Source organism: Coregonus lavaretus, assembly GCF_964263955.1.
Source record: "Coregonus lavaretus genome assembly, chromosome: 17".
Lineage (NCBI taxonomy): Eukaryota > Metazoa > Chordata > Actinopteri > Salmoniformes > Salmonidae > Coregonus > Coregonus lavaretus.
In genome coordinates, this window is record NC_140004.1 from 25,013,503 (window position 1) to 25,034,557 (window position 21,055).

Below are 21,055 nucleotides of genomic sequence, written 5' to 3' on the forward strand. Positions count from 1 at the left end.
GACTTATATCTGTACCTTCTCGCTATATATTTCCGGCTCTTTTTCTGTCTCTCTCTCTTCCTCCCTCTTCTCTTTCTCTCCCCTTCCCTCGCCCCCCTCTCTCCCCCTGCTCCCTCCGGGGTGCGGGTGCAGGAAGCTGGCTGACTGTCCCGAGCTGTTGGACGTGGAGGACATGGTGCGGATGCGTGAGCCGGATTGGAAGTGTGTGTACACGTACCTGCAGGAGTTCTACAGGGGCCTGGTGACCAAGGGCCTGGTTAAAACCAAAAACTCCTCCTAAAGTCGCACCCCTAGGACCCCAAATGCACTCATGGTGAGAGAGGGAACAGGCCCACGGAGGAACCTCACGCTGGTGCTGGGGGTTTATGGGGTGGGATTGGTGGGAGATATGTGTGAGATTCTCAATTGGGGAAAAGTCTGTCCTTTACTCGACTCCTCAGTCCTCCTCTCCGCCGTGACCCAGAAACCAATGAGTTTCAATTCTTTAATAGGTGAAGGGAGGAGTTTCCTCATCTCCTAGATTGCCTCCTCCAGCAGAGGGTACCGAAGTGTTTCCTGCGCAGAAGAGTTTTGAAATCTGCCTCACCCTCTTGAATCAGCTGTGAAATGCATACATTTAAAAACGATACGCTACTTATGCTTGTATCTATAAAATGTCTAGCCAACTAGCTACATTTCTTTTTACCACTTTACACATGTATTTTGGGATTCCTCTGCTGTAAACTTAATCTGCCTGATGACGAGCTAGTCGAGGAGTCATTTCATACAAGCACATTTGTTTCCATGTTTCTTCTCCTCGACTCCTATCCTCGATTACCTTTGACCTTTTTCAAAAGGAGGAGAGGACAGAGGACAGAACGTGAGGAATTGAGCAAACCCAATTGAGATTCTCTCAGTGTGTGACTGTGGGTGTAGGAGTGCATGTTGTGGAGTGGGGGGGTGAATGGCAGGGTCAACAACAGTTCCACCAGAAATGCCACTGCTTATTCATATTATGATGGTGAAGTCAAAGAGGAGAACCGTGAGCTATCAATGAATACAAAACATGATCATTATCCTGCAGGAAGTCATATGAAGTGGTAGGAAGTGTTGGAGTGTGTGTAGGTCAGAGCGCAGTTTTCTCAGCTTTGTGAGCCTGGTGCTGGGTTCCAGAGGCCCAAACATGGACTGTGAGCATGTGACTGCAGTCAGAGCCAGGCTCCAGGCTCCAGGCTCCAGGCAGGCAGAGGGCCAGCCATCAGCACACCCCATCTGCAGCTCCACACTTTAAAAGGAGCTGCCGCAACACAACACCGGAGCGGAAACCGATTGGAAACAAAGTGGAGAGGAAAAATACATGTCAGAGCTGTGGTGTGTGGAGCATGTGTATCATCTCCCCTCATTTAGTGACTTCAGAATTACAGATGTTTTTGTACTTAATGTGTATAAAGCCATCGCTAAACGACATAAATAGACATCTCTTTAGTATTTAAAACAATAAAGGGAAAACGTCATAAAGTTTTACAGTGTTGACATTTGTCTCTCTTTGAGGGGCTAGGTTACCATCTGCTGTTCTAGGCTAGGTTACCATCTGCTGTTCTAGGCTAGGTTACCATCTGCTGTTCTAGGCTAGGTTACCATCTGCTGTTCTAGGCTAGGTTACCATCTGCTGTTCTAGGCTAGGTTACCATCTGCTGTTCTAGGCTAGGTTACCATCTGCTGTTCTAGGCTAGGTTACCATCTGCTGTTCTAGGCTAGGTTACCATCTGCTGTTCTAGGCTAGGTTACCATCTGCTGTTCTAGGCTAGGTTACCATCTGCTGTTCTAGGCTAGGTTACCATCTGCTGTTCTAGGCTAGGTTACCATCCTGTTGTGCTCACTCGGTCTCCCACCTTGCAGCTGTTTCCCAGAGCTCTCCTCCTGCTCTCCTGGCTGGGCAGCTCACACTGTTGTAACAGTCAGTCAGCTACAGTACTGTCACTGTTGAGTAGTCTGTCAAGTGTGCCACCCTGTGGTTATATGCATGCATACACATATATTATTTTGTTTACCTAATGGCAGAATATGTTTGGAATGTTCTCTGTAAATACATCTCCTAAATGTATGCCTATAATGCTTTTTTTAAACTAATACTTTGTAGAGTGGCTCCCTCGTATCTGCTTAGATTGGGTAGATAAAAAAGCTGTTATGAGAGCAGTGTTTGTGGAGAGAATATCATATTTTATCCTTACCATCTCTCTGTTCATCTCTTTCTCCATCTCCCCACCGCTCCCTCTCTCCCTTTCTCTGTCTCACCATCTCTCCGTCTCCGTCCTCTAGGGAATGTGCCAACTGTATGCCCCTGCTGGAGGTGGAGGACATGATGATCATGGGGAGGAAGCCTGACTCCAAGTGTGTGTTCACCTATGTGCAGTCACTGGTCAACCACCTGCGCAGGCACGAGATGAAACTCGCCAAACTCCAGGGCACCGACCTCTGATCTGCCCCTCTGCTCACTGTGTATCTTCCCCCATCGCACCACTGTGCCCCTCCTCTCCTCCTGAGCCCTGGCCCCGAACACCACCCCTGACCCAACAGACAGCAGCCCTGACTCTGAGTGAGGGGTGTTACTGATTTGCACATCTCTGATGGCCAACGGGGTGGGGAGTGTGTTTGTGTAGGTGTTGGCATCCGTCTCATGATTAACTTGGTTGACGGTGGTGGCATGTCAGACAGATAAATTCCCCTCCTCTGGACACATACAGTTGAAGTCGGAAGTTTACATACACCTTAGCCAAATACATTTAAACTCAGTTTTTCACAATTCCTGACATTTAATCCTAGTAAAAATGCCCTGTCTTAGGTGAGTTAGGATCACCACTTTATTTTAAGAATGTGAAATGTCAGAATAATAGTAGAGAGAATGATTTATTTCAGCTTTTATTTATTTCATCACATTCCCAGTGGGTCAGAAGTTTACATACACTCAATTAGTATTTGGTAGCGTTGCCTTTAAATTGTTTAACTTGGGTCAAATGTTTCAGGTAGCCTTCCACAAGCTTCCCACAATAAGTTGGGTGAATTTTGGCCCATTCTTCCTGACAGAGCTGGTGTAACTGAGTCAGGTTTGTAGGCCTCCTTACTCACACACGCTTTTTCAGTTCTGCCCACAAACTTTCCTTAGGATTGAGGTCAGGGCTTTGTGATGGCCACTCCAATAACTTGACCATTTTGCCACTACTTTGGAAGTATGCTTGGGGTCATTGTCCATTTGGAAGACCCATTTGCGACCAAGCTTTAACTTCCTGACTGATGTCTTGAGATGTTGCTTCAATATATCCACATAATTTTCCTTCCTCATGATGCCATCTATTTTGTGAAGTGCATCAGTCCTCCTGCAGCAAAGCACCCCCACAGCATGATGCTGCCACCCTCGTGCTTCACGGTTGGGATGGTGTAGCCCTCCTGTAGCTCAGGGTTGTGGGTTCGATTCCCACGGGGAGCCAGTATGAAAAATGTATGCACTCACTAACTGTAAGTCGCTCTGGATAAGAGCGTCTGCTAAATGACTCAAATGTAAAATGTAAATGTGTTCTTCGGCTTGCAAGCCTTCCCCTTTTTCCTCCAAACATAGCAATGGTCATTATGGCCAAACAGTTCTATTTTTGTTTCATCAGACCGGAGGACATTTCTCAAAAAAGTACGATCTTTGTCCCCATGTGCAGTTGCAAACTGTAGTCTGGCTTTTTTATGGCGGTTTTGGAGCAGTGGCTTCTTCCTTGCTGAGCGGCCTTTCAGGTTATGTCGATATAGGACTCGTTTTACTGTGGATATAGATACTTTTGTACCTGTTTCCTCCAGCATCTTCACAAGGTCCTTTGCTGTTGTTCTGGGATTGATTTGCACTTTTCGCACCAAAGTACTTTAATCTCTAGGAGACAGGAGTGTGTGTAAACTTCCGACTTCAACTGTATTTGTTCAGGCTGTGCGAACCTTCCCGTCTTCCAGAAAGAGAATTCCAACGTTTTTAATAGAGAATCTTTTTAAGCTTTAATTGATATTTTATACTGATATTTAGTTGTACAGCCTATCAGTCATAAGGCAATTCTATACATGCTTTGGAAGTCCTAGGGTTGGTGCCTGAAGATATGGCACCAACAAAACCCTACATGAAATGTACATGAGAAGAATAGGAATTTAACTGTATTCCCTCACCGACCTTAATGCCTACATTTTTTTGTTTTCTGTGACAATTGCAAGATGTTGGTGATGATGAAGAAAGAAATATGATATATGAGTCATTGTTAATATTCCTTCAGTCCCCACTCTGGTACTGTTAAAGGTGTTACCAGATCTGCTAAACACATCTACTTGAATTGTTTTAAATAGTCCTTGGTATGGAGGGATGTTAATTATTATTATTATTGTTATTATTTGGTGGGTGCTTCTATTTATCCTATTACACACACGTACAAGTATGTATTAATACGCATGTGTGATTGTTTGTTTTTTTTGCATATCACAACGCTCCCTGAGACATCCTCGGAAAGTGGGTTCACGGCCACCCTGGAGCAATTATGGTTAAATGCTTTGCTCAAAGGCACAGACAGATTTTTCACCTTATCGGCTTGAGGATTTCAACTAGCGACCTTTCGGTTACCAGCCCAACACTCTAACCCAGGGATGGGAAACTCCAGTCCTCGGGCCGGAGTGGTGTCGCACTTTTTCCCCATCCCAAGCAAACACAGCTGATTAAAGTAATTGCATTCTAAACTGAATATCATGATTAGTTGATTATTTGAGTCTGGTGTGTTAGCTGGGGGCAAAAGTGTGGCACCAATCAGGCCCCTAAGGACTGCAGTTGCCCATCCCTACTCTAACCGCTAGGCTACTTGCCGCCCGATGTTATTCAGTAGTTGGCATTATGAAATTGGCGGATCCGTCTAGCAGCCCTAACGTAGCAGGTGTAAAAGAAACACCTGAGCAGGTTTTGCAGAAACCAGAAGCATCTGGTTTTCAGGCTTTGTCTCTTCTCTGCTTTTCCCCTGAAAACTGTATGCTTCCGGTTTCTACTGACCCGCTCAAGGTGATGCAGCCCTATGCTGAGCAAGAACGAGATCTGAATCTACAGACCCACTGAGGTTAAAGCCAGACTAGGTTGTAATAGCCATTTTCTAATACTGAAATGTTGTGATAGTAGTTGTGAAACTATAATTGTGTTTTAATACCACTCATACAGTATTTACATCATTTTGGTCTGTGGAGAAACACCAGTGTTGAAAAGTAGGTTCCAAGTGCTTCTCAGACAGGTAAAATCACACATTGGTGTTTCTAGATTATCACGTCTCTTCCCACCTTTCCTCCTTGTCCCTGCCTCAGTTTGCTACATTGGGGCCTAAAAATACTTGGCATGGGGTTGTCACATTCACACTGCCAGCACTAGCCCACCCAACAAACAAATACAAACACACAGCTCTTTTTTTGTGGGCTCTTTAATTATGCTTGGGTAAAATGTTTGTTGGTGGTCATACTATATGCTTTGAAGTTTTGTTTCATGAGTCCGTCTATGAAAACAACCTATAGCCAGTACAAACTTTATGGTAATGTCAGTATTTGATTGAATATGAAAGGTTTGTTGGAAGCCAACTTCCCTTCTCTACATTCTTGGGCCCAATAAAACTGGCTTTCAGCTCAGTTGATTATATGACAGACAGGTGAACAGGAGAATATTAATGATAAAGGCTGAATATACTTTATTGCCAATGTATATTTTCTGAATTCTAGCAAAATAAAATAAATTCCATTATGTATTACGGTTTCTTTATCAATAATTTTAAGATTTCGGTTGGTTTTAGAATTGGTTTTGATTTAATTCACTGTTTCGTTCTCTGTTAATCTGTAATTGAGACTAGAGAAATCTAATTTTATTTGTCACATGCTTCGTAAACAGGTGTCGACTAACAGTGAAATGATTACTTACGGGTCCATTTCCAACAATGCAGAGTTAAGATCAAATATTCCACAACCAGAAAGTTTCCACAAACCAGTTAATCCTGTACTGTACATACATGCTTGGACACAGTCATAATTCAATGTTTCTGTACACCACAATGTGAAGTAACAATTAAACTAATTTAAGAAACAAAGTATGTGTTTAATCGAACACAGTTTTTTTTTTTGTGTGTGTTTGCTTGCAATGGGAGTTTGATTTGAAGATGGACAGTCTACAAATGGGACATCATACAAAAATATTGAAAGTTACACTTTTTTTATTGTTTTACAGTTATTTGTCATCCCATCACTTGAATCCCCTTGTGTGCCTAAGCCCTACCCACCAGGACACGTTACATCGGCCCCAAGCCAATCAGGAGATTTTACAGCCAGGGGCGTCATTCAGTTCCACAGCGGACAGGAAGTCATTAGACACACGAGCGAGATGAGCAGAGGAGAGACCCCTTAAGACACTTGACACCTAGTGGTATATCATACGCATCACCTGAAATAAATGGACAAACGGCAGAAAGAAATTATGTGCAATTTTAGTGTGACCTTTGAAAACTTTTCTGATGCTACAGAGAGACCGTTACCCCAAGTGCTGAACCAGGATCTGCTTTTCCCGTGTTCTGATCCCAAACATTTATGTTATGAGCTGCAGAAACAAACTGGTCTTGGACCAGCACTGGAGGAGAGTAACCCTGTCTGTCTAGGTCCACACAGACTGCAGACTCTTTAAAGCTGTGAGGATTACAGGTCAGAGCGCTTGGCCTCTGCGTCAGACTCTGAGGAAGCGTTGTCTGTGGGGGCTGAAGAAGAGGAGGGATTCGCTTTGAAGGGGCTGTCCTTGGCGGGGGAGAAGCGGAACTCCTCTGGGACCTGGTCCTCAGGCTGAGCCTTCTTGTAGAAGCCCAACTTCTCCAGCAGCTCGTTGATCTCAGAGCGGGTCATGTCAGACAGGGCGATCCGCTGAACAGGGCAGATACATTTAGGTGAGATGCCTATCCTCACAAGAGCGCTCTATTCTTCCACAAGCTGTAGCATTGCACAGATGGGTTTGTCATACAATTTCTGTGCAATAGTAGGCCCACCCTTTACATGCATGCATCTCTAGATAAGTAAGCCTGCACCATTTTTTGACCAATCTTTTAACCATTATAGCGCACTAGTGAGAACTTACAGTAAATCATTAACACCAGAGATGTGATAAAGTTACAGTAAAACTTCAGTGTGTTTCAGCAGCTCACTTACGTCCAGCTCTTCGTAGTAGTGGTTGAGGAGGACAAGCTCGGGGTCAGCCCCAGGGATGTGCTTCATTACCAGGTTATGACTGGGATGGCATGAATCAAGGGTTACAAACAAAAAGAGGCAAACGTGGAAATGCAATGCAAACAGAGTGCCCGCACGCAGCTGACAGGTGTCTGACACCCCAGGCCAGGACGACTTCCTTCAGGCACTAGTGCCCTGCCTGCTGCCTGTCATCACACCAGCTAGTGAAGTATGGTGATGTACGGCTTGGACTTTGTGCTCCAGCCTCCATACATGACAGGGAAATGCATGAAGCACTTCAGTTATGAGATCACTTCAAGACAGGCTTACATGCTGGAGTTGTGACTGCTTCAGGACAGAAAGCTATCTGCAGGGTAAAGGTATGGCTTTCTTTAGGGCTATAGAAGTATATATATATAAGCTTCTGTCTGCAGAAATAGCTTTAATTTACTTGGTCAGATGATGAGTACAAATGTGTGGTAAGTTTAGCTGCTGTGTAACTTTGTTCTCGTTACTCCATACGGTAGGACTTTACATCAAAAGGGGCAGTTGCTACATTCATTTTTGGACTTATAAATCAATTATATATACACACCCATTGATTCTTGTAAATGAGCTTAGTTCAACTGTCGTACCCCATCAGGAACCAAAATATAAGCTTGTTTTACTCCATTGTTTGTAAACAAACACTGTATAGCCTCAAAACATGGTTAAAACTATCATTTAGATTTCATGGATGATCAATGGTGGGTTAATTTGATTGGTTACAGTTCTCTAGCCCCATCCCTCATCTTTTTACCAAAACAGTGGTGAGGTTACCTCTTATTGTTTCAACTGCGGATTGGCCCTTAACTTACTTAGTTTATAAATCAGTAAGGCTGTTAATTATTTATTCTGAGATGGTTAAATCAGTTAAATGTTGTCAACCAGTGCATGGCTTCCACATCACGGCAGAGGACCTAACTCCCTCACATTGGCTATCACATCTCTGCACATCTGCCATCACCAAAATAAAAGGATACTAAAGAGGAATGTCCTGGGTCACAAAGGCTTTGACCTGAGGGGTTGAAGAGGTTGATGATTAGTGTAACTCTGCAGTCTGCTTTGTTGGGCAGGCAGTGATATTTATGAGCATTTCAGCAATTGCAAAAAAACAATCAATAATACTGTACATATACAGAGAAGACTGTTGATAACAATAGGCCTACTTAAGCGCTTACCTCTCTCAGCCTGTTCAGCTGTCATCCACCGCATGACTGAGAAACAGAGATTAAGCAGGATAGTGGTTATAAATCCCCCCAGGACAGGAGCAGGGCAGTGGGTGACTGACTGGGTATGACTCAGACCCAGGTGATCCTCCTGACCCATTAGTAGTGTAGGAGTCAGGACTATCAGCAGATAAAGGGACTTATCGCACCATCTGGACAGGAGTGAAACACTCACTGTCTGAAAAACATGTTGCCTCTTGTTGAGATACCATAGGCCTATACTATATTGTAGGCCATATGTAAGGGTTCCCCACGGGTGGTTTTATTTGGCCCCCCAATTTTTGAGCAAAAAATAAGCCATTTTAATTTTCATTGTTGGACATAAACAACTAAAAACACCAGGAAATACGCTCCAAGTTATTTTAATTTGGGAGATCTGTTCCCAAGTATTGCCACGCATAACAAAGAGACACCTGATTATGTAAGAAAGGTTTGAAATTATTGTTTAGTCAAATATTATATTGGTTTGGGCTTCTTGCGGTCAATTTGCAGTCGACATATTATTTGTAATTATGTTCCGGCCCCCCGACCATCTGCTCAAAACATAAATATAGAGCCTCAGCTGAATCTAGTTGATGATCCCTGCCCTATGTAATGATATTTTGTTTAGCCAATGGGAGAGGGATGTGGTTTGCACATCCATGGGTACATAGATAAGTGGCCAAGCTTACAGCTCTGCTCTTAGATTCATTACAACCTGCTGGTAGGTAGGTATCCCACAGGTAAATGCCAACTTGACAATATTTTTCGCTGAAAGATCCTGGCAGGTGTGATGCACCCTGGAGGATAATATGTTCTCTCACAAAGAGGAGAAGAAAGTCTGAAAAAGGCATTGTTAACCCACTGTAATTTGAACCTTAGGTCTCATCTTTCAGCCACGTTGAAGTAATTCACTGGCATTCTATTGTAACACAGAATGATTACAGATAATAGCCTATCATGTAGGCCTATAAATGCCCATGAGAGTCTCAATCCATTAGATAGTATAATGTGCAGTGGAATCACTTAATGTTTATTCCCAAAATGTTTGGTCAAAAGCTAATAACATGGATAGACACCCATCGGCGCAGATGCGAGGAGGTTTTCAACTTTCATTCATTCATTTTCCTCCTCCCAAACACCTACGCATGCGCACATAGGATAACAGTTAGGCTACCCAATATTTACCTCAATACGAATCTAAATGTATTGATCTATACGTTTATCCAATAAAATACCAAAACATGATCCATAATTATATCGACAAATATGTTTATAAAGCCTGCTTCTTATTCATTCTTGTTATCTTAGGCTACTTGTAGTGGCTTTGTTTACGAATCTAATAGAATATTAACGCAATTGCATACTCAAACCTACCTCCACCTTCGCTTTTGCGAGACCATCCAGTTTCAACAGATCTACATCATAGGCCGACACACAGTTAAGGAAGCTGGCGAAAATGAACAACCACATAATTTCCTCTGATTGCTGGACGTTGAGGAGATTCAGGCTTTAGAGCAGACGGTCTTGGTCGTTCGTGTCGCTCACCTATTCTGCAAACCTATCGTTACTTGCAGTTAGGCTATACTTGAATAGCAAGATGTAGCAGGCTAGCAGCGGTGATGCTGCTCTAAGGTGATGTTCAACGATGTCATCTCCGGACCCTATGCCACGTCAAACGCTTTCCTGCTGTCTTTGGAGAGGGCGGAGGAATGAGTGAAAAACGAAACTGCTTCTTAAAGGCGCAATCTGTAATATTTTCTGCTGTTCCATTTTTTTATTAATGATTGGCATTGGGCTGGCAAGGCTAAAATATATACCGATTATTTTTTAAGAATATCAGCTTAGCAATTGTCGAGCAGTTTCCCCATTCCTCATTTTACAAAAAAGGTGGCAGGGTCAGATTGTTGAAATTACTGATTGTACCTTAAAACAGAAGCTCATTGGTAGATAAACAAGGGAGAGCAGGAAAGCAGCCACCTCAGGTTGCACTTCACTGTGGCTACACTGCATGTGCCCTGGGATGAATTAGAAGAATGTGTTTAGCTAAATAGGATCTTGAAATTTTCATTTTAGGTTATTGATTTGATTGATAAAGTAATTGATCTTTTTTTTTATATTAGACTACATTAGGATGATGTTTTAATAACACAGCTACATCAGTAAACATGATCCATCTATAATACTAGTATTAGGGTATTATACAATTATTTCTAATACAATATCACAACATTATTATGGTAATTAACTCAGTGATTGTAGACGATAAAGTAGACACTTTAGCATTCCTCAGAGGAAACAGCTGTGTAGACTAACTGCTTTTTGGTCTACTTTGAGACAGAACTGTTGTATGCACACATGACTGTAAGTTGCTTTGGATAAAAGCGTCTGCTAAATGGCATATTATTATTATAGAACCTTTTTGACAGATTACCTAATTTAGTGTCAGGACCATACAATTAGGAATTAGAATACTTTAACAATTTAATAGGATCTCTATGGTCAGGACACTGTCAAACAATCCTAATTCTAAATAATAAATGGTCTGACACTGGGAAATATGTGCCCTTTTAAATCTGCAGGTACTTGGCTAAATCCTTTATTTGGTCAGCCCTCAGGGAGGCAGTCAGACCCATAAAGAATGTCCAATGGAAAGGGGAGGGGGAGAGTTTAATGAAAAGTGACTTATTTCAGTACCCATGGCAACCAGAGAACGTGAGCGGAGCAGAGCTGGAACAGAGCGAGGAGCGGAATGTGCCGAATTTGACTGGAGTGTCGACCTTCTTGCCCGCTCCAATTTCACTCCAGTAGCGCTCGCTTCACGAGCGTTCCCGCCCCAACATGCATTTGTCGTCTACTTGTGTGCTGCTATAGCCCCTTGTTTTAGCTACTGTCATGGAGTTCGATAAATATTTTCATAAAGAACCTGCTAAAACACACAGGTGCTAAATCAAGGTGACTTACAAAGATAAGGACCAAGAGCAAGAGAGGGAGTGTGGTGATGTAGTGTCAAATCAAATCAAATCCAATTTTATTTGCCACATGCGCCGAATACAACCTTACTTACAAGCCCTAACCTCTTAAGGATCGGACCCTTTTTTTAAATGTTCGCCTAAAATGACATACCCAAATCTAACTGCCTGTAGCTCAGGACCTGAAGCAAGGATATGCATATTCTTGATACCATTTGAAAGGAAACACTTTGAAGTTTGTGGTAATGTGAAATTAATGTAGGAGAATATAACACATTAGATCTGGTAAAAGATAATACAAACAAAAAAAACATGCGTTTTCTATAAAAAAATTGTTCCATCATCTTTGAAATGCAAGAGAAAGGCCATAATATTATATAGGAGTTTAGGCGCAATTTAGATATTGGCCACTAGATGGCAGCAGTGTGCAAAGTTTCAGATTGATCCAGTGAAGCGTTGCAATACTGGACTATTTTGTATCAAGTCTGCCCAAATGTGCCGAATTGGTCAATTGATACATTTTCAAGTACACAACTATAGATAACATACAAAAATTATATGGTAATACAAAATGTAAGTTTACACACTCCCAGGAATGTCATACATGATGGATCATTAGCTTATACACTAACTTTCACACTAGATGGCCAGATGGGGTGGGTGTGGAGCCAGAGACAGCAGGGGTTCAAACTGTAGAACCCAGTTCCTACATTTTAATATAAAAATTGATTTTATCAAACAGACCTATGATACATTTTATCTCTGGGACCCTTAGGATGACAAATCAGAGCAAGATTACTGAATGTAAGTACATTATTTACCTTCAGAGGGGAATGTATCAAACCAGTTGCTGTGATAAGTTTTTTGTTGTTGTGCAGGCTCCTCAAACAATAGCATGTTATTTTTTCACTGTAATAGGTTTTAACCAACAATGCAGTAAAAAAATAAAAATCTTAAGTAAAACATAGATAAGTAAAAAATAAAAAATAATTAAAGAGCAGCAATAAAATAAAATAACAGTAGGGAGGCTATATACAGGGGGTACCCGTACAGAGTCAATGTGCGGGGGCACCTGTTAGTCGAGGTAATTGAGGTAATATGTACATGGGGGTAGAGTTAAAGTGACTATGCATAGATAATAAACAGAATAGCAGCAGCGTAAAATAGGGGGTGGGGTGGGGTGGGGTGGGGAGGACAATGCAAATAGATTGTGGAATCTGAAAAGACACGTATCCCAAAAGCATGATGGTGTACTTACTCCATGCACATGCTAAAAGAAAGGAACGAGGTGGGTAGATAACTAAGTGTGTCATTGTAGCAAAGTATTTATAAACTAAAAATCATTGTCTAAATGTCACATAGAAAAATATTAATAACCTAAAGGAGTAACTAGCCCCCAGGGGCCACAATTTTACACTGAATTAATTTGTTAAGTTATTAGTTATTGTTATCAAATGTTATATTCCAATGTTATTGAATGTCATTAGTTATATTCCATTCCAATATTCCAATGAATATTTATTTTATGAATTAAAAACAACTATTGAAAACCTTTTGTTCCTCAATGTCATTTTAAAATCTTGCATTATTCAAATAATATTTACTGCAATCGTATGGAAAAGGAACAACAAAGAAAGAACAAAAAAAATGAATGTGCAGGTGAGGTAAAAAGAGGGGCTTTACATCAAATCTCCTCATAGTGCGGATATTAATGGTGACATGTGCAACACCATTTCCCCCCCATATGTTATTTAAATAATTAAAATAAGACAACTAGACTTAGCTTTTAAGTATTACTTACTAAGCATTTCTAAATAAAACAGATTAAATGGATTTTAACACACTTGTGTGAAACCCTATGCAATAATCTTCTATGGGGTAACTGGCACCCCCGGGGGGGGGGGGGGGGGTAGTTACCCCCGTACTTTTAAAAAAACGCCTAGTTCATTTGCCTAAGCATGACCTTCATCCACATACCATTTTTTTCCCAAACGATGCTTTTTTGTGTCAGCAATTAGACATTGTTCTTAGGGGGACTAGTTACCTCTTAGTACCCTAGCTTATTTGAAATTATGTTTGCTTCTTACATTCAACTTTTCATGTTAATTCAAATACTTTTCATTCAAATCCATATGGTTTGGTTTCAATACTTAAAAAACAATTGGTAGGTCCAGGTAGTCACAAAAATAGATGGGTGTTGGTTAAATTGTCAAATAAGCTAGGGTGCTAAGAGGTAACTAGTCCCCCTAAGAACAATGTCTAATTGCTGACACAAAAAAGCATCGTTTGGGAAAAAAATGGTATGTGGATGAAGGTCATGCTTAGGTAAATGAACTAGGCGTTTTTTTTAAAGGTGCTCCATGTCTTTTCCTACTGCTCCATTAAATCCGCTCCGCGCACACAGGAAAAAAGACTGCTGCTCCAAATTCGCTCCATTCATTAAAATCACAATTTAACCAACACCCATCTATTTTTGTGACTACCTGGACCTACCAATTGTTTTTTAAGTATTGAAACCAAACCATATGGATTTGAATGAAAAGTATTTGAATTAACATGAAAAGTTGAATGTAAGAAGCAAACATAATTTCAAATAAGCTAGGGTACTAAGAGGTAACTAGTCCCCCTAAGAACAATGTCTAATTGCTGACACAAAAAAGCATCGTTTGGGAAAAAAATTGTATGTGGATGAAGGTCATGCTTAGGCAAATGAACTAGGCGTTTTTTTAAAAGTACGGGGGTAATATAAAAATTGTGATTTTAATGAATGGAGCGAATTTGGAGCAGCAGTCTTTTTTCCTGTGTGCGCGGAGCGGATTTAATGGAGCAGTAGGAAAAGACATGGAGCACCGCACCTAACCGCTAAACTCCGCTCACATGCTCTGATGGCAACATAGGCTTTTGGTTCCAACATGTTAGCATTGTTGCTGAGGTTTTTCCTTTTGCAATGGCAGTATGTGTTTGCCATGCCAGTGTTGGGCTATTCTTAGTTGATCTATGTTGTCATAAGAGGGTGTTATTGTCGCATGCTGTGGTTGGGAGCGAGATTGGTTCACTGAGACTGTGTTTGTTCTAATTTTAGGAACGGTCAACCACAGGAGGTTGGTGGCACCTTAATTGGGGAGGACGGGCTCGTGGTAATGGCTGGAGCGGAATTGGTGGAATGGTTTCAAATACATCAAACACATGGTTTCCATGTGTTTGATGTCATTCCATCTGCTCTGTTCCAGCCATTATTATGAGCCGTCCTCCCCTCAGCAGCCTCCACTGCTGAGGGGAGGACGGCTCATAATATTATATTTTCAGCCCAAGAGCCTTGTTAACTGCAGACACTAATTCAGACATAGAGGTACATTTGGGATGGTACTGAGCAAGACCCATTCCCATCCACAACAATCAGTGGGGGAATTTCACTCACATTTGAAGTTTTACAGAGGTTTTACACTGTCATTCAGGAAGTCATACAGTAGGTCCTATGTGGGGGGACAGGAACCCTGGGATGTTGCCTAGGTAACTTTGGTGCTGTCAATCACAGCTTCAGAATGAGCCAGCTACCTAAGGAGGATGTTTGTCAGGCACATACAATCATATGAGATCAAAGTCATGATATGATATGAGAAGAGAGGGACAGGGCTATCCATTGTGGGTTTATATACTGAACATAAATATAAATACAACATGTAAAGTGTTGGCCCAATGTTTCATGAGATGAAATAAAAGAACCCAGAAATGTTCCATACCCACAAAAATCAAATTTCTCTCAAATGTTGACAACAAATTTGTTTACATCCCTGTTAGTGAGCATTTCTCCTTTGCCAAGATAATCCATCCACCTGACAGGTGTGGCATATCAAGAAGCTGATTAAACAGCATGATCATTACACAGATGCACCTTGTGCTGGGGACAATAAAAGGCCACTCTAAAATGTGCAGTTTTGTCACAAGTTTTGATGGAGCGTGCAATTGGCATGGTGACTGCAGGAATGCCCACCAGAGCTGTTGCCAGAGAATTGAATGTTCATTTCTCTACCAACATCGTTTTAGGTATCTGTGATCAACAGATGCATATCTATATTCCCAGTCATGTGAAATCCAAAGATTAGGGCTTAATGAATTTATTTCAATTGACTGAGTTCCTTATATGAAACGTAACTCAGTAAAATCTTTGAAATTGTTGCATGTTGCGTTTCTATTTTTGTTCAGTAAAGCTCATTAAGAGTGATAATTTCATTAGTGGTGATGCTGATGTTAGGATTCTGTTTTTAAAGGTTTATCTTAAACCTGGAGTTTATTTAGTGTAATTTCAGCTCAGAGCTTAATAGCTATTTGTCAGAGGAAATACACAGTTCTTATGCATACAGACAGTGGGTAAACCTATTAATGAATATAAAATATGAACCTTCAATTATGAATGCCTGTCTTATTGTCACATTGCTAATTATCTCTGTATTGTCTCTAGAAAAGTGGAGCTTTTATTATGTGCCCATTATGGCCTTATTTGATGTTATTGTCATTGTAATAGATGGGGGACATACAGTATGTTCAATGATAATACAATACAGTATTACAATGCTGTCGCTTTAAATTAGACATCCTATTCCCTCACTATCAAGAGCTTGATGGTGGAACTGGGACCCAAGGTAATTCTGTCTTGTGTAGTTCGTGGGAACTGAATTTTGACTAGGATACTGCCTCTGGTAGCCTAACTGAGAAACCCTTTGAAACACAAGTAGTGGTCCATTGGTAAATAATAGGCCACATCAGACATAATAAAACCTTGGAGGACTACTGAAGTAACAATAAGACGTTTAAATATGGAGAGGTGCACCCCTGGAGTCTGTGAAGGGATGCAGGTGTAGTAGGCGGCCTATAGCTTCCCGCCCATGTACACTAGGGGGCGGCACCGCGCGGTGAAACACTGCTTCCCATTAGGTAGCTTATACAGGCGCCTGTGCGGGTATAGCCTAGCGCTAGGGCACCTATGGCACGGATAGGACTGATTGTAATAAATTGTAAATAAGACGTCTTGAGGCACATTTATTCTACTGTTAATGTTCATGAAAGATTGGAAAGACGCGCAAAGACGCACGCCCCACCTCGCCAAATTGTGCGACATTGAGCAACCTTCACAGTACCATTTCTGTAAATGGCCAGTTCACAAATCTAACCGCTGTGCGGCGGTAAAGCTCCAAGATAAAAAGCCTACTGTAGGCTGTCTGATCGCTGACACTGTCGGTGTGATCGAGGCGTAACCACTCATCATCAAGAGAACATCGCGTAGTTGTAGAGTGGGCGTTCTTGTACGGAACCGGCCGAACGAGTGTTCACAAATTGAAGGGCATAGGCTACCAAACAGTGCAAGCCATAACGGTTTAATCGACGCAGCATTTGCATTCGCCGTGTAAAGGTTGTTTTATCATTCAGAAGCTAGTAAGCGCAACGGGTGAATATGGATGTACACCTCGTTTGTTTATGAAATGTATCTGCCTGCCGTGAGCGTGGAACCTCGAAACACTTCACTTTGCAGCGTACCTGTCCTGCACTCGGACATCGCCAGTGTGGAACGCGCTTGGATGCCGATGGTTACATTTGAAGAACGTCAGGACAGGCAGGTCTGATATTATAAAAGTATCGTAAAGGGGAAAGGCTATTTAAACCTCATCCTCTGACAAGCAGTAAACACAGTAATAGCCCAGACCTATTCATCGTCAGGAGAGGTAGGCGCCGAACAAGCATCAGGCTATACTCAACTAACCAAGTCTTCATTCAGAGGGTTATTTCGTCGTCTGACATCCTTTCATCTGTAATCTTGACTGAAAAGGTGATGTAGTTATGTAATGACATATTAACTACTGTACTTATAGTAATGACAAGTCGTTGCATGCTGCTGACAATGTAGGCGACCTGAGCACAACACTGAATCGAATCCTGATCATAATTTCTGATGATTTTATGTATTTAATCTGGTGTCCTTTGACAGCCACATGTAGAACCCAGAGTTATTACATTGAATAAACATGATCACAACAAGCTATCAAAACAAAATCTTGCCCACTTGGTGGTGCCATGCAATCTAAACAAACCCTGTCAGTGTTCTTGTTTACATTATCAGTTTGAGTTGTCTTACTCAGAAAAGCAGTGAAATGCACCATGGGTTATTGGTACAAATCATATTATGCTAATATGAATTGTATGTATTGTAGTGCTACCATTGTATTTACTCATATGCCATCGTATGAAAGCATGGCATCCATCCATACTCTGCTTCTCTATCATGTTATTTTTTGCTCTGATTGAGTTACACAGCTTCAGGAAGTGAAGAGAGGTTGGCGTTCAGATACAGGAATATGACCACTGGGCCCATGTGGGTAGATGAGAGGTCAGCAAGTAGTTTGGAGAGTGATTGTATCATAATTGTGGTCCTCTGTAGCTCAGCTGGTAGAGCACGGCGCTTGTAACGCCAAGGTAGTGGGTTCGATCCCCGGGACCACCCATACACAAAAATGTATGCACGCATGACTGTAAGTCGCTTTGGATAAAAGCGTCTGCTAAATGGCATATTATTATTATTATTATAATGAAAACCTCCTAGGGCAATGTTATGTCTAGTGGAAAAAATCATTTGTGCAACTAGACTGGTGTTCCCCCATGCATCAGTGTTTGTACACATTTGTACTAATTAACATGTGGTAACTATGTTGGGCACTACACCCATATTCTGGTCATGATTTACAATCATGTTGTTATCACACACATTCACTGATGAAGACACACAGATGCCCTCTCTCTGTCTTTATCTCTCTAACACATACACAAACATGCTCTGAGATAAGATCTGAGACTGAGACACCAAATGAAACCCACCTTTTTTCTCTCAGAATGCCCTTGAAATAGGAGCAGAATTAGGCCACACAAGCGACTGGCTTCATTCAGTCATTGGTTGATTGGATTCCTGAATAAATCCATTTACACGTTTATATCTCTTCAGTCAGTCACTTCATTTAAAACATTAGGACCAATGGCTGTTGTATACACAAGTCAACTTGCCAAGATATCTGTGATATGCTAAAGAACATGAGACTGAAGATATGATCTCATCTCAGAATGGCTTTCTTTTTAATTCAGTTTGCTTTTTTTGGTCATTTCAACTATTTGGTCATTTAAACTATTTGGTCATTTCAACTGTAACTTGCTGTAGCTTTTAGTTGGACATTTTTCCTCTCTGACTGGTAGAAAAAACATTACAACCCTGGTTATTGTAATTATATTAGCTTGGCCTATGCCCTCTGGCAATGTAAACTGGTGAACTCACAGTGCTGACATTTTTCACATTTGATGGATACAAAAATAAGTATTGACTACAGACTGATGTGGTTTCCTGCAGACATAAGGTTCGTTTTGATGCCAAAAAATGGATACATTCACTATATTTTGAAGTGGTAATAACCCATTTATATATAATTGATACATGTGTTGTTATAAGAACATATATTTTTGTATATATATATATCATAACTTCACAAAGGCATCTGCAATTCAAATCATCGAGAGATATTATTTGCATTTCTATACCATTAATATGCTTATTTTACTGGATCTTATTGCTCTCAGACGTTCACACCCCTCAGACGTTCACACCCCTCAGACGTTCACACCCCTCAGACGTTCACACCCCTCAGACGTTCACACCCCTAGTGTCTCTTATTATCAGGCTGTTTGACTCTTTGGCTGAGTCCTTGAAGCTCCTGCCAATAGCTTTCAGTCCTACAGGCCTCTCATGGTCTCATTCTACAGCTCACAGACTGAACAACCCTCAGAAGATAGCGACTCAGGCAAAGAGTAAATTAGTTCACTTTTTTCATCTTAATGTGCAGCTATACGCCTCTGTTCATTATTCATTATTTGTTCATTATTCATTATTTGAGATTCATTATTTGTGTCCTAATTTCTGTTAAAAACAAAACCCAAAATATTGTACACCCATCCAATCATGTTCCTGTAACCACATGCCCACTGGTTAAATTGTAGGATTGTTGGTCCCACAGTTCAGTCAGTGTCGAGATTATGAATTCACCCCCCTTCGCACTCATCCACTCACACAAACCCAAAAGCATGTTGTGTTGTCGCATCCTCTGGCAAGGCCTTTTGAAGGGATTTCATATTTCTCATTAAAAAGATAGCAGCAGGCAGGACGGAACACTTGGGCATTTAATTGACTTCCCTTTGAGATTGCATAAGCCTTTAATTCCACGCACATGCAGGCATTAGTCGTCCAGATCCATGGGGCCTGTCTAATGTTCCAGTCATCCAAGCACAGCCGCCTTGTGTTCTGCCTCTACTGATTCTCCTTAATGACTGGAGCTCTTTTTTTCTATTTTGTTACTCTCTGTACAATTTGTTTGATTCTTTCAGGTTACTGGCTCAGACATGCTGCCTCTGCAGCGAGATAGTCATCAAATCCTATTACCCAGACGTGACTTGTCTTGACTTGTCTTTCACTGTTAACATCAGAAGGAAAGTCTTCTACTACCCTGTCCAGCCAAAGTATGCCAGCTTCTCAAAGCCTACTGAGGAGGGTTTCATTCATCGCTGTTATAGAATACCTACTCACTTTACTATTCATACAGTCATGTGGAGTAATGTTGAGGGTTCAGGACTGCATGCAGTGGTTCTATAGTAGTTAGACTAGTTAAGTGAGACCAGTAGGGCCTGGGGTCTTGTGACAAAGGAGGATACATTTTTATTATTGAATATTTCTGTTTCCATGACGAGGTGACCCTTTGTATTTGAGGTTTCTGGAAACTGAGGTCTGGGATGTGGGGGTGGTGGGTGGGGGCGGTTTCTTCTGGGTCCCAGTAGCACTAGGACCTTAAAGATGTCCGTCTACAATTGTGGCAGCAGCAGTACATCATTTGTATCCCTGTCAGGAGGGACATATGGCCCTGGAGCGCAGCAAAGCAAAGCAGAGCAGCATGCTCTGCTCTTCAGCTGTAATTTAAACCATTAACACAGAAGATGTGGGCTGAATGTGATCAGTCTTAACAATGCTGCCAGAGTCATTGATTTGAATGAAAACCTGCAGAGAGACCACCACTGTTCAGTATATCAGCTAAATTGTTTTGGTTTATGTTCTGATAGGCTACATCAGAACGCATATAGGAAATATTCAGAATAACCTTGAAGAGAATGAAATACAGTATTGAGTTATTTCAATCCTATATCTGCGCAGGGCATTTGAAATCATTAATACAAAGCACCTCTCATGTGAAGCTTTGGTTATGACTGGTAATGTAGGGCCATTTGTTTTTGCTATTTGTTCTACAGTCTATAGATATTTACTTTTTAGAGCTGTATGTATTCTTGTGTGGTGTTTGCTGTAAGGATGGCCTCTCTTTTGCTCCTGCTGCCCCTCTTTGTCAGGATGTCAGTGTGATGCGGTAGGACGAAGTCAAGCGCAGGACACAGAGCTAATCGAAAACATACTTTACTCATAGGTAACCTCAAATAACATAACCTCCACGCAGGGAGGAAACAAACCCGCTCACCAGACGACAACCAAACATGAACAAACACGCACAACATACAGTGGGAGCCAGAGGGTTAAATAGGGCAGTG

The 21,055-nt window shown here is 41.5% G+C and overlaps 2 protein-coding genes and 1 pseudogene across 6 annotated transcripts in view; 2 read left to right on the forward strand and 1 right to left on the reverse strand.

The window, feature by feature from the left end:
* LOC311144967 (smoothelin-like) overlaps positions 1–3,745 on the forward strand; it is an 81,958-nt gene extending 78,213 nt beyond the window's left edge. For 2 of the 4 annotated variants that reach the window (XM_084181163.1, XM_084181165.1), the window contains 2 exons: positions 133–313; positions 2,299–2,387. In XM_084181163.1, coding sequence (XP_084037289.1) covers positions 133–280 — 148 coding nt within the window. In that variant the 3' untranslated portion in view covers positions 281–313; positions 2,299–2,387. Of the gene's footprint in view, positions 1–132; positions 314–2,298 lie in introns of all 4 variants that reach the window. The other 2 variants (XM_084181162.1, XM_084181164.1) reach the window with 1 other exon arrangement.
* Positions 3,746–6,209: 2,464 nt separating this feature from the next.
* LOC311144623 (selenoprotein M-like) lies at positions 6,210–10,153 on the reverse strand (annotated as a pseudogene). Its single transcript, XR_014615574.1, has 5 exons — positions 9,846–10,153; positions 8,442–8,477; positions 8,244–8,278; positions 7,204–7,282; positions 6,210–6,921 (listed from the first exon to the last, which is right to left on the reverse strand). The product of XR_014615574.1 is annotated as a selenoprotein M-like (transcript).
* Positions 7,290–21,055, forward strand: part of LOC311144624 (inositol polyphosphate 5-phosphatase K-like) — a 45,347-nt gene continuing 31,581 nt past the window's right edge. The window contains exon 1 of the mRNA XM_084180668.1: positions 7,290–7,601. Coding sequence (XP_084036794.1) covers positions 7,526–7,601 — 76 coding nt within the window. The 5' untranslated portion in view covers positions 7,290–7,525. The remainder of the gene's footprint in view (positions 7,602–21,055) is intronic.